This window comes from Chlamydotis macqueenii, chromosome 2 (assembly GCF_036417535.1).
Source record: "Chlamydotis macqueenii isolate bChlMac1 chromosome 2, bChlMac1.mat, whole genome shotgun sequence".
Taxonomy (NCBI): domain Eukaryota; kingdom Metazoa; phylum Chordata; class Aves; order Otidiformes; family Otididae; genus Chlamydotis; species Chlamydotis macqueenii.
The window spans coordinates 144461558-144475391 of NC_141557.1; the positions used below are offsets into that span (position 1 = coordinate 144461558).

At 37.9% G+C, this 13834-nt stretch overlaps 1 protein-coding gene across 8 annotated transcripts in view; it reads right to left on the minus strand.

The window, feature by feature from the left end:
* Positions 1-13834, minus strand: part of ANGPT1 (angiopoietin 1) — a 170631-nt gene that overhangs the window by 46184 nt on the left and 110613 nt on the right. For all 8 annotated transcript variants that reach the window (XM_086742536.1, XM_086742542.1, XM_086742541.1 and 5 more), the window contains one exon: positions 10353-10454. In XM_086742536.1, the coding sequence (XP_086598662.1) occupies positions 10353-10454 (102 nt within the window). The remainder of the gene's footprint in view (positions 1-10352; positions 10455-13834) is intronic.

A 13834-nucleotide genomic window follows, 5' to 3' on the forward strand; every position in this document is an offset into this window, starting at 1 on the left:
CAGTTTTATTAGCTTTGGCAAAATATGTGAGGGTATTCTGTTTGAATCATGTTACTCCAAGTTCATTAAACAATTATCTCTCTTACTCTATTTATTTTGTCTGATAATGCTCACAGGAAGCTTTGACTTTTTATAGACAAAACAAAATTGAAACCAGACACAGTCAATATATCCTATGGGTTCATCTCCTGTCAGAAAATTCACTGAATGAAGCAGACAATAATTCAGAAGTTTACAGCAGTAGTGTCTTCCCAGAAGCCATAAAGAATATTCAGCTCCTTTTGCCTTAGCTGAGAATGTGGAATGGATTTTCTTTAAGAAGATAATTTCTAAAAAAGGTTAGTATACTTCTTCATTTCCATCATGTTGAATTATTCATCACAGTATTTGAAATAAAGATGTGGTCTATAGAAATTGCTTCAATTTCCTTAGAGAACAAATGTGTTAAATAATGTTAACTTAAAAGAATATGGGAAAATTATGCTAAATATTCAGAATTATTTCCATGAAATACAATACTAACAAATATTTGGTGGCAAGTTTTAAAAATATGTTTAGATTGAAGTACCTTCTCAAAAGACTAAAACAAAAAACTACCTTCTCCAAAGACTAAAACAAAAACTAAGTTATTGTCAGTTTAAATAAAAAACTAAATGTCTGTATAATAATTCCAAATTTGAAAATTGTATCTTCAAATCTTCTTCATATCCTGCAGCAATTCAGGCTATTCCTTTTCATTCTAGACCAAATATATCAGTAGATATACAGAACTTAGGTTCACTTTTTCCTTCTTCCTTCTCAAATACACACACAGCATCAGGAGTAGCAGACTTCCTGATGAGGAAGAATTACAGTGACAGAATCCAGGTTTGAAGTGCAAACCCTACATAAGTTTTACCTCTGGCTAGACCACAAATAGCTCAGTTTCAGTGCATCCTCCTCAGGCCTCGATTTCAATCTAACTTACCCTTTAACTAAAAACAAGAGAGCATTTCCTACTGAGACAACTTACACTGAGAGCCTCTCTCCCAAACCATCTTCTTCACTCTAGGACAAGTGAATCCTAGGAATATACAGACACTTAGTGCGGCTCCTAGTAAGTGCATCTTAGGGAGATGGGTATGTTTTAAAGAAAACAAAACTTAATTTTTGTACTCTACGAAAGATGAATTGGGAGCTTAAAAGAACTTTCTGCTTTGTTCTTTGCAAAGAAATTAACTGTATAGTTTAGGGCTAAAAAAATCAAAATCTAAAAAAAAAAGAGTACTTTTATTTCACTTCAGGCAAAAAGAAAGAAATTTTGGAGGTAGGACTTGATTCTCTTTTATATTCAAAAGACACTGACTCATCCCAAATAGCAAAGATGTGCATGCCTAGGAGCATAGATATTATAGGAAAGACAAACAGTCAAACCATCTGTATATGAGTTTGATCGGGAACTTGAATCTCAGCCCCATAATCTGTCTAAATAACTCAAATATCAAATTTACGGGTTGCTCTTTTCTCTCTTGCTTGGGCTCAGCTGCTACACTAAATAGCTGAACAAGAATAGCAGATGACTGACACCAGAGTAAAAAAATTACAGTGGCAGGAGGTGCTCCTCCCTGAAGAGAAAGCTGTTCCATGATAAGAGCATACAACTATAATCTGGGAGGATCTCTGCTACAATTCCGCTAAATGTTCAAATCACTAATTTAAAAAACAACCTCTCAAAATCTCACCTGGCTCTTGTAAAATAGCATTTCCATATTTTGGTTAGTTTCTTTAATAATATTAATCTTTCTCACGGTGCTCTGCTACAGGCTGTTAGCATAATTAAGCTGAATTGTGATAGCATCACATAAAATTTACTAAGTTTTACATGTAAGGAATACCTTACATTTTTATATTAACAGCCTTTGGAAGACCACATGAGTCTTATCAGTATACATTAATGGTGTTAAATTGAAGCACTGGTGGCAGAGAAGGCACAAGTATATAGCCATGTGTCAACACAACACTTGAAACGTGTTATCTAGTAATGTTTGCATAGGGAAGACTGTGCTGAGTATAACATTTAAAATATGACTGTGTTCCAACACAAAATTGTATTTAATTTTACATTCAAAAATACTCCCCAAAATAAAGATGCTTCCTTGTGTGGTAACATCTTCTCTGGTGCCCAATCTAGTGATCCTAAGCCCACTGAAAAAAATATTGTTTCATTCTTGCTCCCTTAGATCATACTGTTAAAACGAACACTGTAGATTAAGCCTTAGTCAGGACCAGAATAGTTTCATGACTGTGTTCTCATAAAACTGAATATGGTCTCTCATCACTTTGGTACCATGTCTATCTCCACTGGCCATGCTGAATTTAGACCTCAGGAGAAGCAGAGAACATACTGGCTCTTTTTATAACACTGATGAAAGTGACAATTATCTGAGTAACAGTTGCAGTCAGAAGTGACTTTTCATTAAATTAGCATGACATGTCATTCTTTATCACAGACGGGTGGGTCTCCATGAAAGACGTTACTCACACGATATCTTAATACACATTCCAGTCATCAAAAATCATTTCCTTATATCCAAATTACTTAGTAAATGTTTGAAAGAAACAAATGACTTCCATGTCATCTATCTCAGTCCCTTGAAATAAATTATTTTTTTCAGATGTAAGCAACTTATAACTCATGACTTTGAAGTGTACTATCATAAGAAATGTATTTGTGACTATGTTACAAAATTATTCACGTCTGAAGTGTGCCTTTTTAATCCCCTTGTATTCATAACTCACTCTTACAAGCTTATTCATACAATATAATAATTCAACACCACCACTCCCAACCAGTCTTGTTTGTTTACAGTACAGAAGCAACATGTCTCTGTCTTTTCCAAGGACATGCATTCCCTAGTTTTTGCCTTTCTCACAGGTCCATCCTGTCCTCAAATCCTTCATTTTTGCAGGAAGGACAATGCTGATACTGCAAGGCACTTTATAAAATTCTTCACATTACTGGCAAGGGAAAGAATGTGAAGCTGTTTCTGCAAAAGAAATTACGGAATATACCTCCAGTTAGCTAGCTAGATGGATGGATGTAGTACAGATACTGTTATGAAGGCTCCCCTCCTTCCACAAAACTTCCTGTATTCTTTTCCTAATCCCAGGTTATCTTCAAAATACCTCCCTGTTTTCTTTGAACCAGCAATTCTTTCCCTCAGAACTGTTTCACTAAGCCACAGGGGGAAGGAGAAGCTGTGAAGAGTGCTCTGAGCAGCTCCTAATGCTCTGCTAAGCAGAAGAAAGCAAACCAGAACAACCCATGTGCTAACAGTAAAACCTCAGCTTTGAAAACAAGGCAGCCCTGTGCAAACTGCCATTTGAGAATGGCCCATTATCCCTAACTGCTTGGTCATTACTTGTGGAATGTTATTTGAATCAGACTAAAACTCCACTAAAATTTAGCAATGAGAATCTTGTGTCACAAGACAGTGTTCACACATGGGCGTGACTGTTCAATGTGCTAGTACAGGTACGGCCTAGGAGTTGAGAAAGAAGGAACTGAGTCAAATAGGAGTAGGATACCCATCCACTGGATCCTTCCTCTGCAAAACAGGGAAACATAAAAACTCTAATTGTAAAGAAGACACAGGTTCTTATTTTAAAATCCAAATAGCTAATTACCAGGAGCAGCTATATATCTGTCATAGTTCAACCCCGATCGGGACCACACTATGCAGTCTCTCTCTCACTCCCCCCACCCTCCGGAAGAATAGAGAGAGATAATATAAGGGAAAAAAAAAGGCTTGAGGTTTGAGATAAGGACAGGGAGAAAATCCTTAAAGTTACCGTTACAGGCAAAACAGACTTGACTTGCGGAAAACTATTCATTTATTACTAAAACTAGCAGGATGAGACAGAGAATGAGATAACCTCCACAACCCCTTCCTCTTCTTGAGCTTAACATTATCTCTACTACCTTCCTCCTCCCTGAGGTGCACAGGGGGGAAGAGGGAATGGGGGTTGCGGTCAGTTCATCACATGCCACTTTACGCCGCTGCTTCCTTGTCAGGGGAAGAACTCCACATATTCCTCCCCTGCTCCAGCGTGGGGTCCCTCCCATGGGCTACAGTCCTTTCTCAAACTGCTTCAGTGGGGGTTGTTCTTCTACAGGGTGCAGTCCTTCCAGAACGGCCGCCCCAGTAGGCCCTCCATGGGCCACAGCCTCCTTCAGGCATCCACCTCCCCTGATGTGGGGTCCTTCACAGGCTCCAGGTGGATCTCTGCTCCTCTGTGGACCTCCATGGGCTGCAGGGGGACAACCTGCTCCACCATGGTCGTCACCACAGGCTGCAGGGGAATCTTGGCCAGGAGCCGCATTACTCCTCCCCCTCCTTCTGAACTGACCTTGGCGTCTGCAACTGTTTCTCTCACAAGAAAAGTTCTTCACAACAGGCTGGCAGATGCCTCTCAGAATCGAATCTCTTCACATCATCCATCTCATCTCCTCTCCACTTCTTGCAGCCAGGCCAGGCCAAGTTGGGCCCAGTCGGCCGCCTGGCAAGAGGCCAGAGGGTGAGGCCTACAAGGCCCAGGAGGCCCACACCTCCCCCTCTGCGCCTCTGCCCCCGCTCAGCTTCTTCACATCTTCTCTTCTGTCTTTTTTTTTTTTTTCTGTTTTCCCCTTGTTAAATACGTTATCGCAGAGGCGTTATCAGGGAACATTCCGCTACCAATTGGCTTGGCCTTGGCCAACAGCGGGTCCGCCCTAGGCCCGGCCGAGTCCACTGAACAAAGGGGAGCAACTTCTAGCAGGTTCCTACAGAAGCTACCACCTTAGGCCCCCCTCACTAAACAAAACCACAACAATATCTTTGCCCTTGAGGAGATCCTTCATAGTCAAACAATTTGGGGGTAATAATAATGAATATTAAAATTTATGTTCATATGAGATCAATCAGCAATCACAATTTTAAGGTGTATGTATATGTACATTAAGTGTGATATTTTGCTGCTTTGCTTATATTTCTCTGAGTTACTGTTTGTGACCAAAAATAGATGACTTGAATATAGCTCAAGCCAAAATCAATGAAGGAAAACTGTTACTGTCATAAAACCACAGGCCTGTTTGTAGCTAGGAATCTCTAACTAGTATATATATGTACAGTTTCCACATGTTGATAAAGGTTTCTTAACTTTAAATTCCTGTCAAAATTACAAATTGTTATCTGAAAAGCTATTGAGTATTTTAATTCCCCTGAACAACAGCAGCATCTTTCTAAATCTCCCTAACAGAAATTAGGTGAAGTTAGTTTCAACGGCCATTTCAGTACTTGACATCCTGTGAACACAGGGAGTTGCATCATATGCTTGCAGTAGCATATACTTTTTAGGTCCCAGCAATCTCTTTTCTTTACTCTAAAGAGAAAAAATTAGGATGAACAAAGATCCAAAAAATGAACTTTTGACAAAATAATTTAATGTGGAATAGTCGCAGAAAGAGCAGAGTTACCTTCTTCAGAGCTGTTTGATAGTATTTGAGTTCTGTTATAATGAAGAGAGGAATAGAGCATACTTAAATATAAGTATCATCTGAAAGTTTTCAGAATTAACTGAAAGATGGTACTAAGAAATAAAATCTTTGTTAGAACAGTAGCTCTTGTTATGAATAACTCAGGTAGACCTAGATGCCCAAATTCACAATTTGGAGTCTGTAGGACTTGTAAGAGTTCGTGAGGTAAAAATATGAGCTGACCAGCAACCTGATTATCACAAACTAGAAGATCTTCCAGGAAATGGGTGGGACCTACATCAAAACTAGAGCTTACTCACAGAGGTGAACTGTAGGAAGTATACCAAAAAGGCTAAAAAATATCATGCCTAGAAGGAAATAAAAAACCTACAGTCTGAAGAGGTGTTCAGCTGTCTTTTAGGTAAGCAGAAGACATGTATCACCAGACTTGTTATACTAGTTAACATTTTCACTGAGGCTCAGAGGAAATTATTTCAGATTATTCCAGATAACATAATGTAAGTGCTCATCAGAACTGCGTCAAGTAATATTTCCTGAGAAAGGTCTGATAACCATCTTTGTGGTCCAACTCTCAATGTGCTGCAGAATTTAAGCAATGGAAGAGCATAAATTATCCTATTCTGTCATCATATTAATCATATTGGCACTATGGAACTAGCCATCAATTTGACCACACAGCTTTAAAGGGACAAGAAAAAGAAGAAACCTGAACAGAAATTTAAATGGTTTTGTAGATGTGCTTTTCATGAACACATAGATGCTAGTTATGGCTCCTGAGATAAATTGGTAGTAGACTCGTTTTCAGCACTGCACTGAACTGATGTTGGACTCTTAGATGTTAATCAGGAACATGAGATTAAGGGGATGTGGAATTTACCATGGAATGTCATTCTTGCCTCAAAGAACCAAAAGGAAAACCAGCTGTTAGTCAGTAAGATAGGAAGCAGTTACCACAAAGCTTAGAAATTCAGCTGTGAGTCCAATATGTACAAGTGATCTTAATCTAGCTCATGACATTATGAAGGACTAAAAAAGTGATAGGAAGATAGCAATACTGTAGCAATGAAGTCATGCAGTACAATTAAATAATGATATGCAAGAAAAAAAAAAAACTAGTGAGGAAAAGGATTGTTGTGGGCTAGCCAAGGCACGCAATTTCAAATAGCTATTGAAAGTCCCTCTCCAATAACAGAAAGCAAGAAAATAACTTTAAAGGTCTGATGAAACTCCCAATAGACTTGACATCAAAGAAGCCCCCCTAGGAAACTGACAGTGAATGTTTGGCTATTGATTGTGGAATAGGTTCTGTGAAATTCACATGAGTTATTGAACTAGACATGCTAAAAGGCTAGAGAATAGGGAATCCAATACTCCAACACCGAATTTGGCAAAAATGAAGACAGTGACTGGGGAAGGTGCATTCATCCAAGAACTGAAAAGCTGGAATTTCAGCAAGAAGTCTTGATAGCCAAATTAGCACATGAGCTAATAATTTGCTTGGATTTTGTTATTGCTAATGACTGCCTAACAAATGTCAGAAACTGTGTCTTAGAAAATAAGTTTGTGGAAACCCCCCTTCTAAAAGTGGCTGAGGTTGACAGATGGTAAGCAATAGTTTTTAAAATTATATTCTCCTTCTAGACTTCAAAACTCTAATAGTGTTTTACATTCCATCCTCGGGCCAGGAAATAAGAAAAATGGCTGAAATCTGCTTCAGGGTGATCTTAGTTGTTATTGTTAAAGAAATTATTTGTTGCTCCACTTCAGACTTTTCTGATAAGCAACGAATAGTATAATGGAAAATCCATTGCAAAATGTGAAAGAACAGATGTAGCAGATACTGTTAAAAAAAAGGATAGGAGGATTAACTCATAGGATTTCCTCTGAATTTCTTCTGATTAGAACTGAATGTACAAAACTGAAATGACCCAAGAGATTTTGTAATCAGAAATGAGTTCATAGAATCTTTAAGGTTGGAAAAGACCTCCAAGATCATCAAGTCCAACCACCATGGACATCACCATGTCCACTAAACCATGTCCCGAAGTGCCACATCTACATGTTCTTTGAACACCTCCAGGGATGGTGACTCCACCAATTCCTTGGGCAGCCTGTTCCAGTGCCTCACCACTCTTTCAGTAAAGAAGTGTTTCCTAACATCCAATCTAAACCTCCCCTGCTGCAACTTGAGGCCATTTCCTCTCATCCTATCACTAGTTACTTGGGAGAAGAGACCAACACACTTCTCCCTGCAACCTCCTTCCAGGCAGTTGTAGAGAGCAATGAGGTCTCCCCTTCTTAGAAGCAAAGGCACAAACTACACTGCACAGCATAAGACTAATAACAAAACTGAACGATACTGGTAAGCACAGATGTCACTAAGGAAAAAAATGGCATAACCAATCTTGCATAGCAGTAAATCTACATAAAAGATTTTGCAATAATTAGCTATTGTTTTATATATCAAAGAAAGTGTGACTTTCTTTTCCAGATGGGAGATTGGATGCTAGTGGAAATGGAGTCAAAAGAACAAGCAGGAAAAGTTAGTACCACTATTACTGTTGTATTACTGACCTTGTGGCAATTTATGGATGGATGGAGCTGTATATTTCCTATTGTCAAAAGATTTATGGCTACTTTATCTCTCTCTTAATCTATGTCCTGTGTTGGTGTCTGGAAAATATATTGGACAGGAATTGAAGTACTTCCATGTAAGCTGAAGGCACCAGCATGAAACTGAATCAAAGACAATGGTTGCCTTGCTGTTGCAGGTGACTCCTGTAACCTACCAGTGCTGTAAGTAACCTTTGCAGAGAATACTCCATATGCACCCTTTCCAAGTTACTTGTAAGAATCTCGGCTTAGCGTCAGAAAATGCTTTTCTAGAACTGGAACAGCCAACAACTTGTGAGGGCACTAGCAGCACCGCAGGTTGGTAGTCTGAGTCCTTGACCAGCTCAGAAGCTGGCAACTGGTATTTGTTTTTAACTGATTATCTTGAACAATTTTCCAGATTCTTTTCCAATAACTAAATGCACTGAAACTAAAAGAAACCCCCTGAGATGTATTATTGCTGTTATTACATAATTATGATATTGTTTATTCCTTTAGATTTGAGCCCTAGTAAGATACAAGCACAACAAGAATGTCTTAGCCAATCTGGAAAGCTGTATCTGAACTGTGGGCTGAAAGAACACATATTAAGTTCAACCACTCCAAGTAAGACCAATTGCCATTATGTCCCCCACCACACTACCTGGTTTCCATTGGAAAAAAAACATCAGTTACAGGAAAGAAAAATTGAGTAAATCTCAATAATTCATATAGTATGTGTAAATTACAATGAGGGTGATGGAACACTGGAACAGGTTTCCCAGAGAGGTCGCAGATGCCTCATCCCTGGAAACATTAAAGGTCAGGTTGGACAGGGCTCTGAGCAACCTGGTGTAGTTGATGTCCCTGCTCCTTGCAGGGGGGTTGGACTAGATGACCTTTAAAGGTCCCTTCCAATGTTAACTATTCTATTATTCTATGATTCTATGAAATTAAACAGCTCATATGTAAAAAATGAGTTAGATTGCACATACAAATTCCTCATAAGTAGAATCTTCGAATTTTGGTTCCGTCAAAATAAACTGACGCTTCATATTTTACTTGACTCTGAACCAAAATAGTGTAAAACAGTTTTCAAGTTTCTTGCTAAATGGAAACTTTATGAATTCTAAAAAAAGTGTTTCCAATTTTGCAAATCCATTCAAAAATATCTATTTGTCATTTCAGTATACTTTTACTCCATATATATTATGAAACAGACTATATCCTTTGGTTATCCATAGTAGCAGATGTCTGACCCACATGGTCAGTTTTCACCCCTATCATTTATATTTTCAAGTAATTTAAAAATATTGAAAAGAAACAATCCATAAAATCCAAAATTACATTTTGGTTTAATAACCTGATATTACATTTATTTCTGATATGGTAAAAATACCCAGAACTTTTTCCCACGTAAATTTTTACTGAACTGAACTTGCTTTTATTTTTAAACATTTTAAATACTATCTTCATTTATTGCTTTTAAAAGCCTGTTGGAAAAAAAAAAATTATTCTTCCAGGCTGATAATATAGTTCTGAAAACTTCACTGGGAATGTCATTGAAATCTAAGCCAGTCCTCAGGGACTCAGAGAAAGGAGCTCCATCAGAAAGTTTGATCAGGCAGCAAATGAAGAAACTCAGAAGTTATTTAGCTTGGAGTAAAATTTTTTTGAGTTGGCAAAGGAAAAATAGCCTGTTGAAGTCATGTCATCTGTAATTTGGTAAGTTATTTATTTTCTTTTAATCATATTCGAAGTATCAACATTTCCAGTACATTAGCTTGATTGGCAGAGGTGTTGTATGACTTGGGATAAACCCCAGTAAAACTTTTCATTCCTATCTGAGATGCTCCAAGTTCTGAAGGAGTTCCCCTCAGCTGAAAACATCCATGCATTAGGAACATTATCACATGCCTATTACCCCTTAATGTCACAGCAAGTCAAAACTTTAGAGGGACAGACAGCAACATTCTTTAGTGCATATGCCTGGGCCTGACCTAATTTTAATCTCAGTAACTGATCTGAAAGAAACCCTAAGTCATGGGAAATAATACTCAACTAACTGAGTAAAAAGAATATTACAATTTTTTAAAGTAACAGACATGACAAGGTAGCTCATAAAAGACTGCAGAACCACACCACATCACTATAGGCAGAACTATCTACTTAAGATAATAGGAAGTACTACTTGAAATTCAACACTTCTGTGAACTGTAAAACTATTCCACATTTTTCCCCTTACCATTTTGTATTCTTTCCAGCTTTTTTGAAAATCCAGACTCCCATCTTCTCGATGCTGTATAACTGTCCATCCTCCTCCAGCAATTTCCATATTGCAAAAGACCTATGCAGTAATTAAAAACAAACAAACAAACAAACAAACAAAACCCAATAAAATATACTTGCATTGGAATCTTGTCATCTTAGGGGTAAAAAAAAAAAGATTTGTACATAACTGAACTAAGGAAGCCTGTTTTCCTGTGGATTCATGCCCTATGCCCCTATTCTCAATCGTATGCCCGTATTCTCAATTGTTTGATTACAACCAGAATTCTCCTTATGTTCAGTGTAATCCTCCCATTCTTTCAGCACATTACCCAGTAACATCTCTCCATGATCCCTCTCTGCATCTTCAGCTTTCCTCTTCACATTCCCTCCATGCTCCTTTTCTATTTTCTCTGCAGTTCCCCTGAAACCACTTCATTCCTCTTAACAAGCAAGAGTATTTCTCTCAGTGATAATAATGTTTTCTATAGTTTTTAGCAGAGCACCATTCTGTCTAAGAAAGAATCTTCAGAAATTCTTACAGAGAATACCCATTCAAGGAGTCCAAAACGTAGCACAGATGAGATTATTCTGTTATTCTGTTTGCTCCATATTATAACATTACTCACAGTGTGCTAGACAGTGTCCCAAAACAGAAACAATTGATAGATAGGAACAGGCTCAAGAACAGAAGTCTGTGGGACAAGCTCAGAACTTAAGACTTGTACTGAACATGTAAGACCATATCCTGCCATCATTGCACTAATAAAATTTTAACTTAGATACTGAGATTCTATACATTAAAGATAATTTAACAATTTGACAATTTTGTTGAAACTTGGTTTTAGAATATAGCATCAACTGAAATATATTAACAATCTTAAATAATCCATATAATAATAAAAATGGATATTTAATTTTCATTCATTTTTACTCTTCTTACATTATACTTTCAAAAATATAGAAGATAAATTATTAAAAAATGCAAATACTGCTTATCCATTCACTTTTCTTGATACATGACAAGTGATAGTATTTATTTCTATATTACATTTAAGTTTAAGATCCGACTAAGTTTAAGATCTGACTAAGGTTCTCAGCGCTACTCATTCAAGCAAATTTTCCTGATTTTCATTCCCATGTACTCATCCATACCATGTTGGCACTGCAACTATCCTGAATTTCGTTTGTCTGTGCTCTTGAATATTGTATTCAACAGGTATACTGCTATATTCCTAGGATGTCAATATGTAAGAGGGTTGAAGAGGCATCACTCATAAGCTTAGCTTTTGGCATTCACATCAACAAGAGTCAATCCATTCACCACTGGTTGGTAATTTAAAGCTGTAATTTGCTTTGCCAAATGGAAGGTTATTAACCAATTCAGTTAAGTAAAAATTCATCCCTCAGTTGACTAGAGAACAACATTCCACTCAAGGCAGAGCAACTCAAAATCTTTCCTACTCATAAGCACTGTCATAGTAATCCTGTGCAAGTGCTTTTTTTTTTTTTCAATTTGTTCCAGGCAAGCTGAGTGAAGTCCCTGTGTAGGTACAGGAAGGAAACAGAACAGTGCAAACATATGAACTTGATTTAGGGTAACCACAAGAAAAACTATGATTTGCTAGACAAACATTTTGGCCCTATTTCTCCTTTAGGGAAGACACTATGAGTCAAAACATTTATCTACAGGATGCAATTTCTTTAGTTTGATTTACAGTGAGAATTTCTAAATGATGGATTTACTTTCCTTATAAGTCATTTCAAGCTCCCATGAATCTATTGCCAATTTTTAAAGCATTAAATCCTCAACTGTATTAAGACTACTTATTTTAAAGGCACACACAAACAAATGATGGGGGTTTCATACTGAAATATAATAAAATACCTATAAAAAGACTTTGATGTTTTCTGAGTAATATAGTAAATCAAAAGACAAAACTGCACAGTGAAAGAAGGATTTACCAGCAGCGCATTATTCACTAGCCATCATTGTGTGGTCTGGCACTTTCCACGGTGGTAGACACAAACACCTGCCGTATTAACAGGAGTGCCAAGCTGATTATAGATGTTCACTGTGCATAGCTCTAGCCAACAAATGTCCTAAACTGGCTTCTGTCCCAGACAAGGTCAAGGCCCTCAGCCATTAAACACCTTTTAGCATGTTCTGACATTTAACCCTCTACCAGAAATGAAAAGGATGGACAAAAGTGACTTTGAGTTTGTATGCATCTCTAGATTCTGAGTTTATTGTCAATAAAATAACTTAATTTAGATTAAAGGAATATCCAAAGAATTGCACTCTTGCCCTTCCTTAAATGCAGGAGTAAAACTACTCAAGCTCCTAAAAGGCATAGATGGGACTATTTATATATATTTTAGCTTTATGGACTAAATTATTAGAAACTTCAAAATAACCATTTAGAGATAAGTCCAATTTTAAGGTAAACAAAAGGAAGAGGATTACCACATACTGCACTTCAAGTGCATGCACACTAAGGCATCACAAGTCTACATTGTTAGCATGGAGCAATAAATTCATGACCAGTCATTTGAGATTCAGAGAATGTGTCTCTGCTATGCAGAAAGCAAGCCTGAAGGTAACCATGTCAGGATGACAGTTTCCACAGTATATGGGGCTAACATACATTTAATGGGTCAAAAATCTGGCAGATATGCTCAGAGAGACCATTGACACCAGTTTGGTAGGAAGTCCACAGGGAGAAAGTAGAAAGAAAGGACTGAAGTCTGTATTCATGGCAACTGTGGCAATTGCTTTTGCAGAGCCATAAAGACACAGATATACAGACCCCACTAGCAATTAATAACATTACATTTTCAGTGCAGTGCACCTAGTAGTTGGTAGAAGTCATGCTGGTGAGGGCATTAGGGGAGACAGTAAGAGTCATATACATTGATCTAGGGGGAGATATGGAGGTTCTCATAGCATAATAAAATCTTTAAGGTTGGAAAAGAACTCCAGGATATCAAGTCCAACCATCAACCTAACACCACCATGCCTACTAAACCATGTCCCAAAGTGCCATATCTACACGTTGTTTGAAGACCTCCAGGGATGGTTTCTCCACCACTTCCCTGGGTAGCATGTTCCAGTGCCTGACCACTTGTTCAGTAAAGAAGTTTTTCCTAATATCCAACTTAAATCTCCCCTGCCACAACTTTAGGCCATTTCATTTTGTCCGCTCACTAGTTATTTGGGAGAAGAGACCAACACCCGCCTCCCTACAACCTCATTTCAGGTAGCTCTAGAGAGCAATGAGGTCTCCCCTCAGCCTCCTCTTCTCCAGGCTAAACAATCCCAATTCCCTCAGCCCTCCTCATAAGACTTGTGCTCCAGACCCCTCACCAGCTTCTTTGCCCTTCTCTGGACGTGCTCCAGCAACTCAATGCCATTCTTGTACTGGGCGGCCCAGAACTGCACACAGTACTCAAGGTGTG